We start from the raw sequence: 20,237 nt of genomic DNA on the forward strand, positions 1-20,237 counted from the left end.
CAGATTGCCCGAAGGTACAGGCTGGGTTGTCACCAGTATGCTGATGACACCCAGCTTTATCTGCTTATGGACGACCGGCCGGTCTGCGCCTCACAAAATCTGGACCGGGCATTACAGGCTGTGGCTGGGTGGCTCAAGCAGAGCGGGCTGAAGCTAAACCCGGCGAAGACAGAGGTCCTTTGCTTGGGCCGTCGGGGTCCGGGAAGGGAAATACCCCTTCCGGTTTTTGACGGTGCGCCACTGATGGTGACGCACAGAGTCAGGAGCCTGGGGGTACTTCTGGAGCCTTCCCTAACAATGGAGGCCCAGATAGCAGCCACCGCCAAGTCTGCATTTTTCTATCTTAGGCGGGCAAGGCAGCTGGCTCCCTTCCTGGAGCGCGACGATCTAGCAACGGTGATCCATGCTACGGTCACCTCAAGGTTGGACTACTGCAATGCCCTCTACATGGGGCTGCCCCTGTGCCGAACCCGGAAATTGCAGCTGGTGCAGAACGCCACCGCCCGGTTGTTATTAGGGCTCCCAAGGTGGGAGCACATTCAGCCGGGACTTCAGGCTCTGCACTGGCTGCCAATATCTTAACGAGTTTGGTACAAGGTGCTGGTTATTACCTTTAAAGCCCTATATGGCCTAGGACCTGCCTATCTGAGGGACCGTCTCTTCCCACACGTTCCCCAGCGAGCACTAAGATCGGGGACTCAAAACCTCCTGGTCGTCCCCGGGGCAAAGGAAGCCCGTTTGAAAGTTACAAGAGACTGGGCCTTCTCCGTAATGGCTCCATCTTGGTGGAACCAGCTGCCGGAAGAGGTAAGGGCCCTGCGGGATCTTACCCAATTCCGCAGGGCCTGTAAGACAGCCCTTTTCCGGCTGGCCCACAACTAATCGGCACAGAGCACTGAGTACTGAACATCGAACACGGAACATCAAATATTGAACATGCAACCGATGAGTGTAGCTGTAGGTCTGCTTTGTGATTTTAATGTCTATGTATATAACAAATGTTTAGATTTTTAACTATAACTTATGAAATGTTGATTTTAATGCTTAATTTTAGATTTTATGTCAGTTTTATATGTTGTAAGCCGCCCTGAGCCACCTAGTGGGAAGGGCGGGATATAAATCTTAGATAAATAAAATAAATAAATCCTTAACTGCAGGTAACCTTTTGTTACCATCACATACCAGCTACCAGACACTGTGCTGTTGAAGACTGAATGCTTAACATTGTGGCCCGGTTCACGCATACTATTATCTTCTAACCATGGCTGAAAGATGTGGAGTGGTCATCAAGCACTTGGGCTCTCTCTTCCTCCATTAACTCTTCCTCCCTTTTAGAGATAAAAATAGTGCAACATAACATCTGCACCGATTTTAACACAAATCATTGTTAGCTTCAAAGCAGAATTTGAAGGGTTTACTCTTTCTTCATTCAGATAGGTCTTTTGTAGCATCCCTTTTGTGGACATCACTCATGGGTGGGTGTAAGGCACCAGAACTCTCAAGCATAGAGCTTGCAGAGCCAGGAATACGGTCTCAGTTTCAATTTCCCCTATGCTATTTGTAGGGTTGCCAAGTCCAATTCAAGAAATATCTGGGGACTTTGGGGGTGGAGCCAGAAGACATTGGGGGTGGAGCCATAAACAAAGTTGTGACAAACACAATTGAACTCCAAAAGGAGTTCTGGCCATCACATTTAAAGGAACCGCACACCTTTTAAATGCCTTCCCTACATTAGAAATAATGAAGGATAGGGGCACTTTCTTTTGAGGCTCATAGAATTGAACCTCCTAGTCCAATCTTTTTGAAACTTGGAGAGCATTTTGAGGAGAGTCATCTGATGCTATGCTGAAAATACTATGCCTCTATCTCAAAATACAGCCCCTCCAGAGCCCCAGATAACCCCAGATAAATTCTCCATTATACCCTATGTGAATCGATCCCCATAGGGAATAATGAAGTGCCCAGCAGACATTTCCTCTCCCCCTCCCTGTTTCTGATGACTCTGAAGCAGGGGTGGGCCTGCTCCCACCTGGGGATAGGCATCGCTACTCACGAGTTGCTGAACTTCCAACTTCTTCAAAGTAACATGAGCAACCAAAGGTTCAAGTTTACCTTTCCTATGCAAACGGCCTCTAAAAAGATTGCGCAACCAGTGGAGGGTCTGGGCTGCTTTCACAGCCACTGGGAGCAGCCATGTTCAGCCTTAAAGACACATACACACCATCTCAAGAGGAAGCCTTTCAAAGTGGAGTCTGAAGCCTCCGGAGGTGGAAAGGCACATGGTGGCTGTGGGGGTGGGCTGTCCCTCATCGGCCAGCTGACTGGGATTGGGAAGGAGTCTGGGAAAGCAGAACCCCCACTGGGACTTGGGGATTGTCAAGCCTAGCTATTTGTGTCACCACAGCCACAAGTGGGCTCAGCAGTCTAGGAATGATGACAGTTACAGTGCTGTCCAGCAAATGACCAGGAACTACTAGTTGGGCGAATCCAACAGAGGCCTGTGACTGGGAATCCAACCCAGTTTGTGCAGAACTGAGATTATATCAGTTTTGTCTCAGACTTAGCTTCTTCAGCTTTGTAATATCTATATAGCTAAAGGACTTAGCTCTATAGTGGTGGCTTTAAATATTGAATAAGGCAAAGAAAAATGCTGTTTTTTTTAACATACTGAATTTCTAAGGATTCTTATGTGAGTTATGGATCAACTAGAATTTCTCATCCATGCTATTTTGACTCACAATCAATGATTTTAAAATAATTTTGGTGCCATTTGTTTACCTGCAGTGAGGTCTTGCAAGAAAATGTGTGTGTGTTAATAAATCAGTATTATAAATTATATGTACAGTATCCATGTAAATGTTGTGTGCTGCATGACTATATGCCAAGCATTTCATGTCAAAACTGTACAGCATATGTACACAATAGAAACAAACGTGCAGAACAAATAGGAACCAAAACTGTACATGAAAATATAAACGGAAACAAAATAGGGAACTTTCACTCATCCCTAATACAAGAAGAAGAAAAAAACTGATTTTGCTCCTTTTTGAGCTTTACTTCATGGGACGGCTATTTTGTGAGAACTTCCCCATCCTTTCTGTGGTGTCCTTATTTTTCTTTCGTGCCCTCTAGGTGGCAGTTGAAACACGAGCAGTGATAGCATGGATGGAAAAAAATCCATTTGTACTGGGGGGCAACTTACAGGGAGGAGAGCTGGTTGTTGCCTATCCCTACGATATGGTTCGGTCAACATGGAAAACACAGGAGCACACGCCTACCCCAGATGATCATGTTTTTCGATGGCTGGCATATTCCTATGCATCCACTCATCGTCTAATGACAGATGCCTGGAGGAGAATTTGCCACACAGAAGACTTTCAAAAGGAAGATGGAACTGTTAATGGAGCATCATGGCACACTGTTGCAGGAAGTAAGTGTCTCTCCCCAATTTGAAAAGTCATTGTTTTTATTTGCTCTGTGCGTCAAAAGGTTGTCACCCATCTACACAGACTGGAAACAATACTTTAATGACTCTGTCCCATTGTGTTCTGCAAGGTGTCTCTTGAGTGACAAGGACCTGTCAAATTTGTATCACACAGGCTTGGCTTCTCACTGCTATGCAAGACAGTCTTCATTTATTCAGTGCCCTGAATTTAAAGAATACCTGGCATAGGTTAAATGGAGCAGGAATTATATATCAGTTCAACCACTGGTGCTTTATAAGATTCTGAAGGCCTTCACTCAAAAATCTCAAAAAGAAGATATAGGATCCACAGAATTGTTCTAATAGCAAAAACTATTTTCATGGGTGAAAGGTGAAGGAAGAGGCTGAGATATATATATAGGGACTTTATGAAGAAGTCTCACAATTATGATCTGGTATGCTGGCTTTTATTGGTGGTGAAAGTTTTGATCTAGCATCTTAATTTAAGGAATTCTGGGGCATGTGATTTTTTAGCTTGTAATCAAAAATTTCTTTCTTTCTTTCTTTCTTTCTTTCTTTCTTTCTTTCTTTCTTTCTTTCTTTCTTTCTTTCTTTCTTTCTTTCTTTCTTTCTTTCTTTCTTTCTTTCTTTCTTTCTTTCTTTCTTTCTTTCTTTCTTTCCCTTCTCATTGAGACTCAGGGCAGATTATAACCAGGTCTCAGATTCAGCAGGAACTCACAGGACCGCAGCTCCTGAACCTTTCTGAGAGTTTTTCCTCTTCCTCCCCACCTACCTTGTCCATCGAATAGTAGGTGCAGCTGCATAACAATCCCTGGATTAGGAAAGTGGGCAGCCAGCCACCAGGAGCTTAGCCACACCCCCAGCAGCCCTCATTAACCCCTGGAGAACCTCGCACCACCCTGTCTCCATGTCTTATGTGATTTTGGGTGGTTGGTGCCTTGCTGGCTTTTTGATGGAGAGGGGGGGGGGGTGGCCCAGGAGAGCCCCAAGCAAGTGAGGCCTGCTTGAGCTGGCTGGATCTCTAGCCAGCCAAAGCAGGCATCACTCACCCAGGGCTCTCCTTTCTTGCATCGGGTTGCCTTTGGCTGGGGGGGGGGCAGCATATGCTAATGAGCTCCGCCACCTCTTTTTCTACAAAATGATCCTTGATTATAACATTTAATAACAATGCCATAAAATTAGTATGAGACATACAGAAAACAATGCAATAAAACTGGATTTCAGAATTAGAAAACAGTGTAGTAAGAACAAAACAATATATACAGAAAACAACTACAACTCTATTGGCTTTATACAAGCATCCTCATGAACAATTCCTTTATACTACAAGCTTACCTCCTTTATCAAAATGCCTTCCTGATGAGCTGGCTTGTGGCCCTGGAGAACTGAAGATATATAGCATTAGAAGCTTTAATAAACAGAACATAAATCTGGAAGAAACACCCCTGCCTTCCTCCGAACACAGGAGAGCCAGTTTGGTGTAGTGGTTAAGTGTGCAGACTCTTATCTGGGAGAACCAGGTTTGATTCCCCACTCCCCCACTTGCACCTGCTAGCATGGCCTTGGGTCAGCCATAGCTCTGGCAGAGGTTGTCCTTGAAAGGGCAGCTGCTGTGAGAGCCCTCTCCAGCCCCACCCACCTCACAGGGTGTCTGTTGTGGGGGAGGAAGGTAAAGGAGATTGTGAGTCGCTCTGAGACTCTTCGGAGTGGAGGGTGGGATGTAAATCCAATATCATCTTCTTCTATATTGTGCGACCATCACCTGAATATGCATCTGCCTTTGATAGTACAAATATATATATTTAAATAGGTTCAAAATGTTATAAAACAGGTTGATACAGAGTGCATGATGTATCACATTGAAAGTTATGAATGGGATACAAAAGTTTCCCCCCCATTCTGCCTTGGCTAATGGTCTTTCCACTTTCTTTTGGGGTGTCCTCATGAGCATTCAACAACCACAGCTGACCAAAGCTCAAGCAGTCACATCCACAGTTTCCACCCCCACCCCCCACTCCTACCACACAGCAAAACAGAAGAGACATTCTTCTACACTTTGGCCTACAGTTGAACTGGAAATCAAATCAGGAACCCATTACAGTACTGATTGTCCTCAGAGTAGCCTGGGTGTGTGTGTAGATTTACCTACTTGGAGTGATCAGGTGCTGCTCTGATTTCCAACTTACCTGCTTAGAAAGTTTGTTGTAGTTTATCACTAAAGAAAAAAAAAACACCATCAGGAAATTTTGTAGCATTAGGTTGTTGGATGACAGTCTGGGAGACCCAGTTCAAATCCCCACTCTATGGTGACATTGACTGGGTGACCTTCTTCCGGTCACTCGTTCTCAGCCAGCCCAACTAACCTCACTGGTTTATTAGGATAAAAGCAGTACTTTTCTTGTAGAAAAGGCCCAGCAGGAGTTCCTTTGCATATTAGGCCACACTGCCTGGCCTGGGAGCATGTGACTGCTGCATGGTGGGGTGGGCCAGCCCAGGCAGAGCTCTGCTTCTGTGGGCTTCGGCAGAAAAAAAAAAGCCCTGGGTAAAAGGAAGAGTGGAGAATGATGTACACTACCCAAAGAGCAGGATAAAAATGTACTCAATAAATAAACAAATCTTGCATAATAATGAAGGCAACAGTCTTGTACAAATTAATGGATTTGAGTGCCTGAGGATACTGGGCCCTTGTTGCTAATATATGGAATGTAATTTCAGTAAATAAGGGTTTATTATTTTTATAACGTTTGAAGTGTGGTAGCTAATTTTATAACACAATTTTATAACAGTGGACCTTAATAAGTTCATCTTGAGCTGGATGTAATAATTTAGAAGTTAGAATGTAAAAAAAAAATGTATATCTTTTTTACTCTGAAGTGGTGATGGATTTTTATGCATGCTCTTAGTGTTCTTTTTTTTCTTTAAAAGCCTTGCATAAGTATTCCCATTTTTTGCATATTCTGTACATTATAAGTACAGAATTGGCTGTCTGATCACTGAATTTATGACTTTAATTTTTTAAAGTGCTGTGTAAACTTGATTATGAATCGATCCAGCAGAGCTGTATTGCTGTCTGCTAACAATGAACAACTAGCTTTAGCCAATGCTAAGTACTGTCTGATTTCTTAGCAGCAATTATTGCATTGAATTCGGTTCATCCAATTAGTTTTACAGCTATATGAAATTCTGAATTATTTTTAACAATTTGCATCTTGTTTCTGTAATATATTTTGGATCATTGGGCCATATGGGTTCTAAAATATTGCTTCTAGTTACTTTGATATACATTGGGAATAATCTGAGATTAATGAACATAAAAGGGAATTAGCTAAGAGATGTTAATTGAATGAGAGAGGCTTTTACCACAGCAGGCACACAATAAATCTTAGAATCCATTATGTTGTGGAACTCCTGGAATATTTAACTCATGATGTGCATCTGGCTAGCAATAAGTTTTTTGACAAAGCACAATAAGGAGTTTTGTGGCATTTTAAAGATTTACAAATTAACTTGCTCATGTGCTAGAGCATCTGACACATGAAGTGAAACCTCAGCTAGAAGAATATATAGCAAAGGAAGGAAATGCAACAAGTGGGTTAAAAGACCATGAAAGGCAAGAGTTATCATTTGTAAAATTTATATGCAAAATTCAGAAGTATCCATGATAAGCAAAGAGAGTGTGCAGAAGCAACCAGATATCCAACCACCAATGGAATAGTGGATGCCATAGGGTCTAAACAGAGCTAGTAGTTGATGGCAGATCCTAAGCCCCCCCCCCCCCCAAACCTGGTCATCTTTCTCCTTGCCACATCAACCCAATCTGGACAGAGGGCCCCACACCAAGAGTACTGCTCAAGCCAATTGGACCAGAACATGGTTGCAGCTGGGAGCTCCTTTCTCAACATCAGTAGGTCCACTTTGGTCTGGTGCGACAAGTCAAAATCAGTGAGAATCCCCAAGTCATTTTCACCAAGATATATCAATAGTGCACTTGGATGCTGGTAATTATGCAAGCAGCACCATACTCTTTGTAGAAGGGCATCCCATCTCATACCTTGCTTGCCAATCCAAGTAATTTGCACCCTGTCTTGCAGGCTGAAGTCCCTGCCCCAGCCTGATGAGAAGAAGAAGAGATTGGATTTATACCCCGCCCTCCACTTGGAGTCTCAGAGCGGCTTACAATCTCCTTCCCTTCCTCTCCCCACAAGAGACACCCTGTGAGGTAGGTGGGGCTGAGAGAGCTCTCAGAGAACAGCTCTGCAAGAACTGTGGCTGACCAAAGGTCACCCAGCAGCTGCATGTGAAGGAGTGGGGAATCAAACACAGTTCTCCCAGATTAGAGTCCATGCACTTAACCACTACACCACATAATTGGCTGCATAGATGTTCACCCAATGCGCAATGCTGTGCCCACAGGACTTCTGCTGTTCCCCTGAAATGGAATGAGTTGATGTTAGACATCTGCAGTCAGCTGTGGGCGAATGTATATCTGGCACACACACTATCTCCAATGGGCCAGATGTTCAAAAGCCACATGCCCAGTTTAGCGGCCATGGTTGTCATTCTAATTTGAAAGGAAAGGGGCCCAAAATCTCCTGAGGGAAGGCCCAGTGCCAACACAGCAGGCTGCAAAAGCCCAGCAAACTGGTACCTTGTAAGGAAAGAACTGTCCTTGTGAATGAACATGGGTCCTACTGACTTGTGTGGGCATATCACCAGAAAAGCCCTTGTGGCCTGCACCGGGTACAGATCAGTGGGAGGAGAAGCCTTTTTCCATGAGCTACAGGAAGGCACAGATACAGAGGAGGCTGCCTTTGCCTGATGGGCAGGCCTTTTCATTGGCATGCTGCACTGGACTCAAAGACAGGTGGTTAGTGAGTGTGAGCTCCCATTCCCATGTACCACACATGTTGGATAATTATGCTTAACATTGGTGGAAAGGGCCATCTAGTCACAGCTGACTTATAGCAACTTCATGGGGTTTTTGAGGCAAAAGACACATTTGGGTGGTTTTTGCCCGCCTCTGCAAAGCAACCACTGGCTTTCATGGTGGTCTCCATCTAAATAGTAATGAGGGCTGACAGTTTCCAGCTCACTAGTGATACCTATGTACTTATCTATTAATCTGTCTATCTACCTATCTTTCTATGTAACCCTGCATCTATTTATAGCCAACTTGCCATCCCTGTGTATCCATCCATCTATTAAACTATCTAACTTGGAAACTCGGTAACTGGTGAAAGCCACTGGTGATGGAATGGATCTCTCCCTGACAGACATTGTAAACCTATCCCTGGCTACAAGAGTGTTTCCAGGGAGTTTGAAAGAAGCAGTGGTACATCTTTTCTTAAAGAAATCATCTCTGGACCCTTTGAATCCAGCTGACTACTGCCCAGTATTGAATCTTTGGTTCCTGGGTAAGGAAGTTGGGAGAGCAGCAGTAGAACAGCTCCAGATCTCCCTGGATGACACATCGGTTTTGGATCCCTACCAATCCAGCTTCTGCCCTGGCTATGGGATGGAGATGGCATTGGTCACCCTCATGGACAATCTCTGCAGACATCTGTACCAAGGCAAGGTCAGCACTGCTGTTATTACTCAATCTGACAGCAGTATTTGACTCAGTCGATCATGACTTGTTGTCCCACCGCTTCACAGAGGTGGGGATATGAGGTACAGTCTTGAAGTGGTTTATCTCATTTCTCCATGGTCAAAGATAGAGGGTGGTGCTAGGGGAGAGAATCTCACCATGACACACTTTGGCATGTGGAGTTCCCTAAGGGGTGCTTTTCTCACCAATATTATATGCACCCCCTTGCCCAGCTAGTGTGAAGTTTCAGGCTGGGCTGTCACTTGTACACTGATGACACCCAGCTGTACCTGTTGGTGGATGGATAGATGGGCACCACCCCAGATACTTTGGCAGAGGGGGCTATGGTTGTTTGGTTGAAGCAGAGTCGGATGAAATTAAAACTATCTAAGATGGAGATCCTGGCTGCGCCAGGGAGATCAGAGTTTGGGGTGCCAACTCACACATCTGGACAGTATGTCTCTTACCCCTGTGAATACCACAAAGAGTCTGGGTGTGATCCTAGATGCCTCCCTTTTTGTGGAGGCTCAGATCACAATGGTGGCCAGATTGGTCTTTTTCCATCTGCACCAAATCAGGCAGTTGGCCCCCTTCCTATTTTGTCCTGACCTAGCCACAGTGATCCACGCAATGGTCACTTCCAGGTTAGATTACTGTAATTTGCTCTATGTAGGGCTGTCCTTGAGCCTGACTCAGAAGCTTTAACTAGTCCAGAATGCAGCAGGAGAGTCCTCACTGGAACTCTAACGTGAGTCTGTATTCAACCTGTGCTCCACCAACTGCACAGGCTCTGGATTGAAGACTGGATCAGATTTAAGGTGCTGGGTTTTGACGTTCAAAGTTCTATACAGTCTGGGACTTCCATATATATCCCCCCACAAGAGCTTTATGCTCACAGGGAAAAGACCTTTGAGGATTCCTGGGTCAAGGAGTATCCAATTAACCTCAATCAAAGCCAAAGCCTTTTCAGCCATAATCCCAGCCTGGTGGAATGCTCTGTCAGCTGAGATCTGGGCCTGCAAGACCTATTGCAGCTTTGCAGAGTCTGTAAAACAGAGCTATTCCACGAGGCCCATTGCTGAGGCTTTTGGTTGAGAGCTATACAAACCTTGCCAGACACATTCCTTCTTCCTTTCCTCCTATTTTTCCACCTCCCCTAGACTGAATTTTCCCTTGGAGAAGGTGAAAGGTTGAGTTGCATGCCACCTGAATTGTGATGTACTGTTTGTGTTTTAAATAATGTGTAATAGTTTTTATGATTGTTATCTGTATTATGTTGTGACCCTGTATTATGTTGTGACTTGCTGCAGCCCTGTCCCCTCCATGTCCAGTCATTGAGACCTACCATGGTCACCATGCCCTCTTTACCCTCCCCCATCTTCCCTGTAGGGACGCAAACAGGAACTGTGGTAAATCTGGGCCCTGGCTTCTTAAAACAAAATTAAAACAAATCTAATCTACAGTGGTATACTCCATGGATTCCATCATTTCATTTTGCTACATGTCTAGAGCAGGAATAGGGTTGTGAACCAGCAGTGGGGGTCCTCATTCGTGATGTGATGATGCCATGCTGACATCACTCCCCATGCCCCTGGAAGTGACATCAGTGCAAAAACAGGAATAGCCTGGTATGTGGGCAAAACTCTATGATTTAACTATAGAGTTTTCTCAAAAGCCAGAACGTTCCCTAGCAACGCACTGAGAGCACTTTCAGCATATAGAGAGGTAGGTCAGCCCATTGGGATGCTGCAGATGTCCCCCCATGTCCTGCCATTTCACTCTCACCAGCCAACTGAACAGCAGTAGGAAAGTACGTGCTGATAGCGGGGGATCCCATACCTCCAGCAAGTGAATGGCAGCCTGAACCAGCAATATAAATAGTGAGAATTGGGACAATAAAATTTGCTTTGATTTCCAAAATACCAAATGCTTAGTTCTCCAAGGCAAAATTAGCTCAAGTACCACATTAATTTCGTAAAAGATCCTTTAATGATTTTTGAACAGCCAGAAGGATTTCATATGAATTAACTCCTGTGTAATAACTGGCTCTGCTATGGCATTAAGTTCCATTCATGGACTTGTTTGTTTTTTTAAGAACATAAGAGAAGCCATGTTGGATCAGGCCAATGGCCCATCCAGTCCAACACTCTGTATCACACAGTGGCCAAAAATTAGCTCAAGTACCACATTAATTTCGTAAAAGATCCTTTAATGATTTTTGAACAGCCGGAAGGATTTCATATGAATTAACTCCTGTGTAATAACTGGCTCTGCTATGGCATTAAGTTCCATTCATGGACTTGTTTGTTTTCTTAAGAACATAAGAGAAGCCATGTTGGATCAGGCCAATGGCCCATCCAGTCCAACACTCTGTATCACACAGTGGCCAAAAATTTATACACACACACACACACTGTGGCTAATAGCCACTGATGGACCTCTGCTCCATATTTTTATCTAACCCTCTCTTGAAAGTGGCTATGCTTATGGCCGCCACCACATCCTGTGGCAGTGAATTCCACATGTTAATCACCATTTGGGTGAAGAAGTACTTCCTTTTATCCATTTTAACCTGTCTGTTCAGCAATTTCATCGAATGCCCACGAGTTCTTGTATTGTAAGAAAGGGAGAAAAGTACTTCTTTCTCTACCTTCTCCATCCCATGCATAATCTTGTAAACCTCTATCATGTAACCCCGCAGTCGACGTTTCTCCAAGCTAAAGAGCCCCAAGCGTTTTAACCTTTCTTCATAGGGAAAGTGTTCCAAACCTGTAATCATTCTAGTTGCCCTTTTCGGCCCTTTTTCCAATGCTATAATATCCTTTTTGAGGTGCGGAGACCAGAATTGTACACAGTATTCCAAATGAGACCGCACCATCGATTTATACAGGGGCATTATGATACTGGCTGATTTGTTTTCAGTTCCCTTCCTAATAATTCCCAGCATGGCGTTGGCCTTTTTTATTGCAATCTCACACTGTCTTGACATTTTCAGTGAGTTATCTACCACGACCCCAAGATCTCTCTCTTGGTCAGTCTCTGCCAGTTCACACCCCATCAACTTGTATTTGCAGCTGGGATTCTTGGCCCCAATGTGCATTACTTTGTACTTGGCCACACTGAACCTCATCTGCCACGTTGACGCCCACTCACCCAGCCTCAACAGATCCCTTTGGAGTTCCTCACAATCCTCTCTGGTTCTTACCACCCTGAACAATTTAGTGTCATCTGCAAACTTGGCCACTTCACTGCTTACTCTCAACTCCAAATCATTTATGAACAAGTTAAAGAGCATGGGACCCAGTACTGAGCCCTGCGGCACTCATATGAACATATGAAGCTGCCTTATACTGAATCAGACCCTTGGTCCATCAAAGTCAGTATTGTCTTCTCAGACTGGCAGCGGCTCTCCAGGGTCTCAAGCTGAGGTTTTTCACACCTATTTGCCTGGACCCTTTTTTGGAGATGCCAGGGATTGAACCTGGGACTCCATTGCTTACCGTCCTCCACTGCGAAGACTGCCCGTTTATACTCACTCTCTGCTTCCTATTAATTAGCCAGTTTTTGATCCACAAGAGGACCTGTCCTTTTACTCCATGACTCTCGAGCTTACTAAGGAACCTTTGATCAGGAACTTTATCAAAAGCTTTCTGGAAGTCAAGGTAAACAATATCTATCGAGTCTCCTTTGTCCACATGTTTGTTCACCCCCTCAAAGAAATGTAACAGGTTAGTGAGGCAAGATCTTCCCCTACAGAACCCATGCTGAGTCTTCCTCAATAACCCTTGTTCATCAATGTGCCTACTCATTCTGTCCTTGATAATGGTTTCTACCAACTTTCCCAGTATTGAAGTCAGACTGACTGGCCTGTAATTTCCCGGATCTCCTCTGGAACCCTTTTTAAAGATGGGGGTGACATTTGCTACCTTCCAGTCCTCAGGAACAGAGGCAGATTTCAATGAAAGATTACATATTTTTGTTAGAAGATCCACAAGTTCAACTTTGAGTTCTTTCAGAACTCTCGGATGTATGCCACCCGGACCCGGTGACTTATTAGTTTTTAATTTGTCTATTAGTTGTAGGACCTCCTCTTTTGTCACCTTAATCTGACTCAGGTCTTTCAACACCCCTTCCAATATTAGTGGTTCTGGGGCGGGCAAACACTTCTCATCTTCCACTGTGAAGACAGAGGCAAAAAATGCATTCAGCTTCTCAGCCATTTCCCCATCCTCCTTCAGTAATCCTTTTACCCCATGGTCATCCAAGGGCCCCACTGCCTCCCTGGCTGGTTTCCTGCTTCTAATATATTTGAAGAAATTTTTATTGTTGGTCTTTATGTTTTTTGCAATATGCTCCTCATAGTCATTCTTCTATATAAGCAGGACATTTCCCTTCATACGTAAAAGAGGAAGTCAAATACAGTGAGTTTTAAACATTCCTGTAGTGTTTAAAACTGGATGTTAATAACAAGCAAGTTTCTCCTTGATATGTTTGGGTGGATATGAAACACATTAACAATGTCACTTTGCTGTTTGTCATGGTGGGCCTTGACAGAATATGAACAGTAGGCAAAAATGTTTGAGAACGTACAAAATGAAAGGCTAGAACACAGCAGTATACTGCAGTAACGCTCTGATATTTTAGTCTCTCCCCATCAACAAACTTAACATCTATGTTACATAATCCTCCTACACAGAATGCAGAAGGTACTTTTGGGCTCATTAAATATTTGATTGAAGCAGTAAGGCAATAAGGTTTTTTTTTTTCATTCTCTTCACTCAAAACATATTAGTTGCACCCATTTTTTCTTTTATTTTTAGCCATTATGAAGTAAATGAATTGTTCAGTTCATTTGTCCCTAAGCATAGCACTTCTATTATAATTTGAAATTCAGTTTGCTAACGAACAAAGCACTTCTATCCCCACAGACAAGAAAACCTGCATAGACAGGCAGATATTTCATTCATTTGATCATCTCAATTCTTTTGTATTTTTCTAAAGAGCATAAATAAATGAGTATGTAAATTTAATGTTTCTGGGGAAATAGTACACTGTATTAGAACATAATAGTAATTTATTTATGTGGTGAGTGACCCTTAGCCTCTATAGGTCACTCAAGCCTAAATCAAATTGAATCAGAGGCTCATTAATCTAGTGGAAACTATATATATCTATATATAGGCCCCAGATTCAATGGGAGCTCACAGGAGCACAGTTCCTGAACCTTTCTGAAAGTTCCACCTCCTCCTGAGAGTTCCACCTCCTTGTCCATTGAATAGTATTGCAGCCGCATAGCAATCCCTGGATGAGCTCCACCACCTATTTTTCTACAAAACAACCCCTGTCTATCTGTCTCTATCTCTCTATCTACACACGCACACACACAGAGAGAGAACACATAGAAACACAGTTCTGGCTGGCTTGGCACCAGGGGTGTGGCCTGGTATGCAAATTAATTCCTGCTGGGCTTTTTCTACAAAAAAAGCCCTGATCACCATTGACTAAGAATCCAAGAATTTGGAGAGTTGATCCAAATCCTGAAGTACTCAACAAATGCCTGAACACAAAGCCAGGGTAAATTTACAGATGTCTGTTTTCAAAAGAGCTCTATCTGGAATGAGCTTAATATAGATATTATTTTATATAAGGTCCATCTTCCCTTGTACTGTTAAAACTAGGTCAAGTAGCAGGGGCACAGAACTGGATTTTAAGTTGTACCATTGTCAATCAAATATGTCAGTCATGAGTATTTGTACAATTATTAGCTGTTACTGAAATAAAAAAGAAATGTGACCAAGTGTGGAGTTAAATGCAGCTGTTTTTGGTTGGGATTTTGAGCACACAATCATTTATGTGAGGGGCCATTTATCTACTGTTGCTGTGCTCCAAATCCTCAGCAAACTGTTTTATTCTAACAGAGTTCTAAGCGTACATCTGGCCCCCTCCTCTGGAAAGTGGGGAGCAAGTTAGAATGGGTAAAAGGTGGCCTTTCCACCATTATCAATATATCCAAATTCTTCTTATGAAGCTACTTTTTCCTATTAAAAGCAGCTTACCTATTAAAGATGTTACAGGCCAAAATTTTCAATAGCTGCTTAAAACTACAAAACTGTAACAAGGACTTCCCACATGTAACTTTAACGATTTAGGGAAGAGTTTGTACCTTAATTTTGAAAATATCATCATTAGATTCGTTGTTGCATTTGAAGCTGGCACCAGTTTGCGCTATCTTTTAAGTTAGAGAAAAATAGTTTTGAGTTTCAGATCAATGCTGTGAAGAAGAAAAATACTCTGGTTTTGGTTAGATCTGCATTCATTATACATGAATATTGTTATTGTACTCATTGTATGGTAGCTTTAAATAGTGGAAAAATGAAAATAAGTCTTCAAATATTAAAAGGAAAGAAAGTTCTGCATCAAGCATCATAGCCATATTTTGGGCCCTAATTTAATATTCCACTTTCATAACACATGTATTGGCACAATGTTATATGAGTTCATTTTAATTAAATTATTGATGTCTTTATAAATTATCTACATCTTCTCCCAAAAGCTTTTTCATTGCATTCGTTTTAACTCGAGTATTAGGACAATTTGATTATTAAAAATGATCTTGTCTAGTACCTAGATTTAATAAAAGTAGTGGGTTTTATTGCATTTATTTTTATTTATCTTTTTTATTTCGACAGGCATAAATGACTTTAGCTATCTACGTACAAATTGTTTTGAACTATCTATATACGTCGGCTGTGATAAATATCCTCATGAAAGTGAGTTACCAGAAGAGTGGGAAAACAACCGAGAATCCCTTATTGTTTTCATGGAGCAGGTATGAAATAGAACACTTTGCCTGTTTGAATGTATTTATGACAATTCCTTCTCTTTAACTGAGGTACTTTAGGCTTGGTTAACAGCCTTTCATTGTTTTCACATCCTGGCCAAATGAGATTATCTTGGCAAAGCAACTGGTAGTTTAGTCAGAACTGGGAACTAGCAGAGAACTGAGAGGTGACTTGACCCCTATAGCCAATTATGAGTCAGGAATAAGCTCAGCAATGAAGCCGGACAAGATTCTGGAAGAAAAAACCCCCAGCATACATCCAGCAGTCCATACTGGATGGTAAACATCATCAAAAATGTTTTCTGCTGCTGCTGAGTTCTATGAGAACAATCTGTGTTGATCATGTGCATTTGAAGCATCTTTCCACACAGGAATGATTCACCACAAAGGCATTGTGTACCAACAGAAGCTCTTTACAGGCTTTCTTTTGAAAATTATAACCTTTCTTGGATGCTTAAATATGGGGAAATATGGACTGAGTCCAGGAGATATTAAGGCATTCTTGAAAAGGGGGAGTCACCAGGGGCAGACTGGAATAAATGACCTTGGAAAGAGCCCCCCTGTTACCATGGCACTGCTCTCCAAAAGAGAGAGGGAGGCAAAAAAAGCTAACCAGACTACCCAGGTAGTTCTCAATCACACAGGGTTTGCCAGGAGCTACCTTCCCCGTCTGTGTGGGCAGGGCTTTTTTTGAGCAGGAATGCACAGGAACATAGTTTCAGCTGGCTTGGTGTCATAGCGTGTGGCCTAATATGCAAATGAGTTCCTGCTGGGCTTTTTCTACAAAAAAGCTCTGTGTATGGGCCCTACCTGGGTGTGCCTTCCCTTTGAGACACAGTGGGCTGTCCTGGCCTAAATGAGCTAATCCACCCTTGCCTTGAAACAGGTGCTGGTGTGTGCATTCATAAAGAAATGTACTCTGAGTCAGTAATTCCCAAAGCCACATTTGTGGGGAAAATTCAAAGCAACTACAATGGATAAGCATTTATTATTTTTCATTCAAAAGATATATAATTGTACTATAGCTTAGATTAGATTTGGACAAAGAGGACAGCTAATCAAATCAATTGTCCTCAGTAAAGGTGTTAACAGGGGTATATCTTGGCCCCACTTCTCTTCAACCTTTATGTAAATTTCTACTCAATTTCTCACTAAAGACAGATGTCATCAGCTTGTTACTTGGATGGTTTCTTGCTACTTTCCAATTATCTATGCTGTTTTATGCTGATGATGCAGCTCTCCTATCTTGGTCAGTTCTAGGACTTCCTAAACTTCTTAAACTGTTTGCTTATGACTGCCATATGGTGGGATTAACCATAACCTAAATTCAACATGTTGCTTTTTAGAGGAAGTATTGCTAGAAAACACTATATTAGATCAGGAATTGAAGCAGGTTGACGCTTTTAGTTATGTCGGTGTTACCTTTCAATCAAACTTATCTTGAAAGGCACAACTAAAATTCTGTCAATGCCATTGCTTGGTCCTTATTCAGTTCTGGCTCTCAATATAACCCTACTGCCCTCTCCACTTTTAAGTTTAAAGATGCTGCTCAATTATTATATGTGGCTGCAATTTGGATTGAAATAGTTAATAGAGATTTGGACAACCCATTTCTGAAATTTCTAAGACTGACCTCTGAAGTCCCTAAATGTGCATTGGGAGTTGTGCTGTGGGCTGAATTTGGCCAGAAACCTATCAAAGCTCAAGCTTGGATCAAACTCTCAAATGGAAGCTCAAAACTTTTAACAGCTGCTGCCTCCGAGGGACTTCTTTATGTCATAAGACAGGATAAATCTTATACTGCCTGGGACAAATTGCTGGACTCCAAACTATATTGTTTATAATGTCTCCAAATATGATCTATTACTGGTACATCAAGGAACTTTTAATGCAGTGAAAGAAAGCATTGAGAAGCTTGATTATTTAAGCACTGCTCTGAGGTGTAGACTTGGAATGGGCATGAAACAGCTCAAAAACCAAAATTTGTAACAAATTTTATCCGGTTTATGGTTCACAAACTGAAGTTCATGTCAGGTGAACTGGCAAAACCTTTCCTCAAACTTTCAAACAGTGCCAAGTCATGAATAGATCTTTCCAGACAGACTGTCTACTCTCAAAATATTTACCAAACTTCAAGGCAACATGGAATGGAATTGTCCAGCCCTGGAAACACTCTTGTCAGTTTCAAACTGATTGTGATTCTGTACTTCACATCAGTCCTGTTGGGCTGGCATTATCACAATGGCATAGTGTGCTGCTGGGCACTAGTACATTGCACTGGTACTGCTAGGCTTGCAAGCCCCCCTCACTTGGAGAGTGATTCTGTGCTTCACAACAGTCTTGTTGAGGTGGCATTGCCAAAATGGTACTGGATTCTGCTGGGCAATCTTTTTTTGTATTGGTACTACTGGGCACTCTGTACATTGCAATGATTCTGCTGAACTTGCAAAAATGCCCCCAACCACCTTCAGTTTCTACTGCAGAGATTCTATGGTTTAACCTTAGTCCTGCTGGATTTGCACTGCCACAGTGACACTGGTTCTGCTGGGCACATTGCATTGGTTCTGTTGGGCTTGCAAACATGCCCCTACCTCTACTGCAGAGATTCTCTGGGGCTTTGATTCTGTTCTGCTGAGCTTCTGTTGCTTTTATGCTCTCTTTTTTGCTGCTTTTTCCTCGATTGGAAACAATGGAGGAAGGGGCACTTTCTTTGTGGGGCCATAACTTGGACCCCATAAATCCAATTCTCATCAAACTTGTAGGGTGGATACAGGAGATTGGGCTAGATAATTTCTGCAAGTTTGGTTTCTCTATCATGTCCAGGGGGTATTATACTGCACTACAAACTTCATGAACTGAATCAGTTTGTTGGGCTCTTAAAAGTTTGTGATGGTTCATGATTCACAAACCAGGCACAAACCACAAACCATCATGAACCACATTTCCCAGTTCATGCCCATCCCTAGACCAGATGTACCTGCTCCTCAGCTGCCTCTGGAATTCTACTTCCCCATAATATGCCAGATTATGTGAAAAATCTGTTTCAAAATATAGCTTCAGAAATTTGTGCTAACCATCACCACAAAATTATTTATTTATTTATATTCTGCCCTCCCCACTGAAGCAAGCTGATGGTGGCTTACAGATCAGTAAAACTCTACATAAAACCAATCTAAAACAAATATAAAAATAACACAATAAAACATTAGACGATACAGGTGTTATATCAGATATTATCCAGGCGCTCCTCTGCCTTTCAATAGACTTTCTTCTCTGCCTGGCATTCTGTCACTTATTTTCATTGACCCTTCTTCTCATTCATGTGTCTGTGTTTTGTTTTAAATGTTAATATGGACTTGTTTAAGCTTTCTTTAATGTTATTATTATATGCCACCTTTGGAACCCTCAGTTGATTATAAAGGCAGCTTTAAAATGTTTTAAGTAATAACAATTACAATAACCAGTTGCCAATTAATTGCCCCATCAGAGACTGAGGCAAAGAAAATGTTTCCTCTTCCTTTCTGCGGAGGTGTAAAGTACTTTGACTGTGGCCCTTCCCAAAAGATTGCATGAGACTAGGTTTCAGAAAAATTGCAGCAAAGTGGGGGAAATGACAACAGAAGGCAATATTGTGTGGATGCTCCCAAAAACAGTGCAACAATGTAGAAATGAAGAGAACCTAAAATACAATAATCTTTGAGCACATCAGTAGTGTCAATTACATTATTTGTCAGTCAAAATATCTATGAAAAGTATATCAACAAGGAAATTTTGTCCCTCAGTAAGCATATGCCTATTGTTGTTATCATCATCATCATCATCATCATCATCATCATCATCATCATCATCATCATCATCATCATCTAGGCTGCCCTTCCCTGCAAGCAGGGCTCAGGATGGCTTACCACAGAACAGATACAATAAAAATATGAAACAAAATCAACATTAAAATTCCAATACTGTCAACAAAATACACTATGTTTCCAAGATCGAGGAATAAAATATAAATTTATATTTCTACAGCCACCTAGGAGGGGAAAGGGTTACAGAAAGAGAGATGAAAAATGACAGAGTGCCAGATCTTATATTGTCCCCATAGTTGCTGCTGGGCAGAACATCTCTGCCTTGCATGCCCTGCAGAAAGATAGTAAATACCTCAGGGCATGGATATTCTCTGGCAGAGAGTTCTACCAGGTAGGGGCTAGGGCTGAAAAAGCCCTGGCCCTAAGTTGAGGACAGCCAGATCTCTTTTGAGCCAGAGACCACCAGGAGGTTCGTTTTCCTTGAGCGTAATACTCTTCTGGGGGCATACTGGCAGAAGTGGTCCTGAAGGTATGTGGATCCCTGACCACTAAGGGCCTTAA

General features: G+C 42.4%; 1 protein-coding gene across 1 annotated transcript in view; it reads left to right on the top strand.

Annotated features, from left to right (window-relative positions):
* CPXM2 (carboxypeptidase X, M14 family member 2) overlaps positions 1–20,237 on the top strand; it is a 138,693-nt gene that overhangs the window by 99,792 nt on the left and 18,664 nt on the right. The window contains exons 11-12 of the mRNA XM_060241456.1: positions 3,133–3,430; positions 15,722–15,861. Of these exons, the coding sequence (XP_060097439.1) occupies positions 3,133–3,430; positions 15,722–15,861 (438 nt within the window). The remainder of the gene's footprint in view (positions 1–3,132; positions 3,431–15,721; positions 15,862–20,237) is intronic.

This window comes from Heteronotia binoei, chromosome 6 (assembly GCF_032191835.1).
Source record: "Heteronotia binoei isolate CCM8104 ecotype False Entrance Well chromosome 6, APGP_CSIRO_Hbin_v1, whole genome shotgun sequence".
NCBI lineage: Eukaryota > Metazoa > Chordata > Lepidosauria > Squamata > Gekkonidae > Heteronotia > Heteronotia binoei.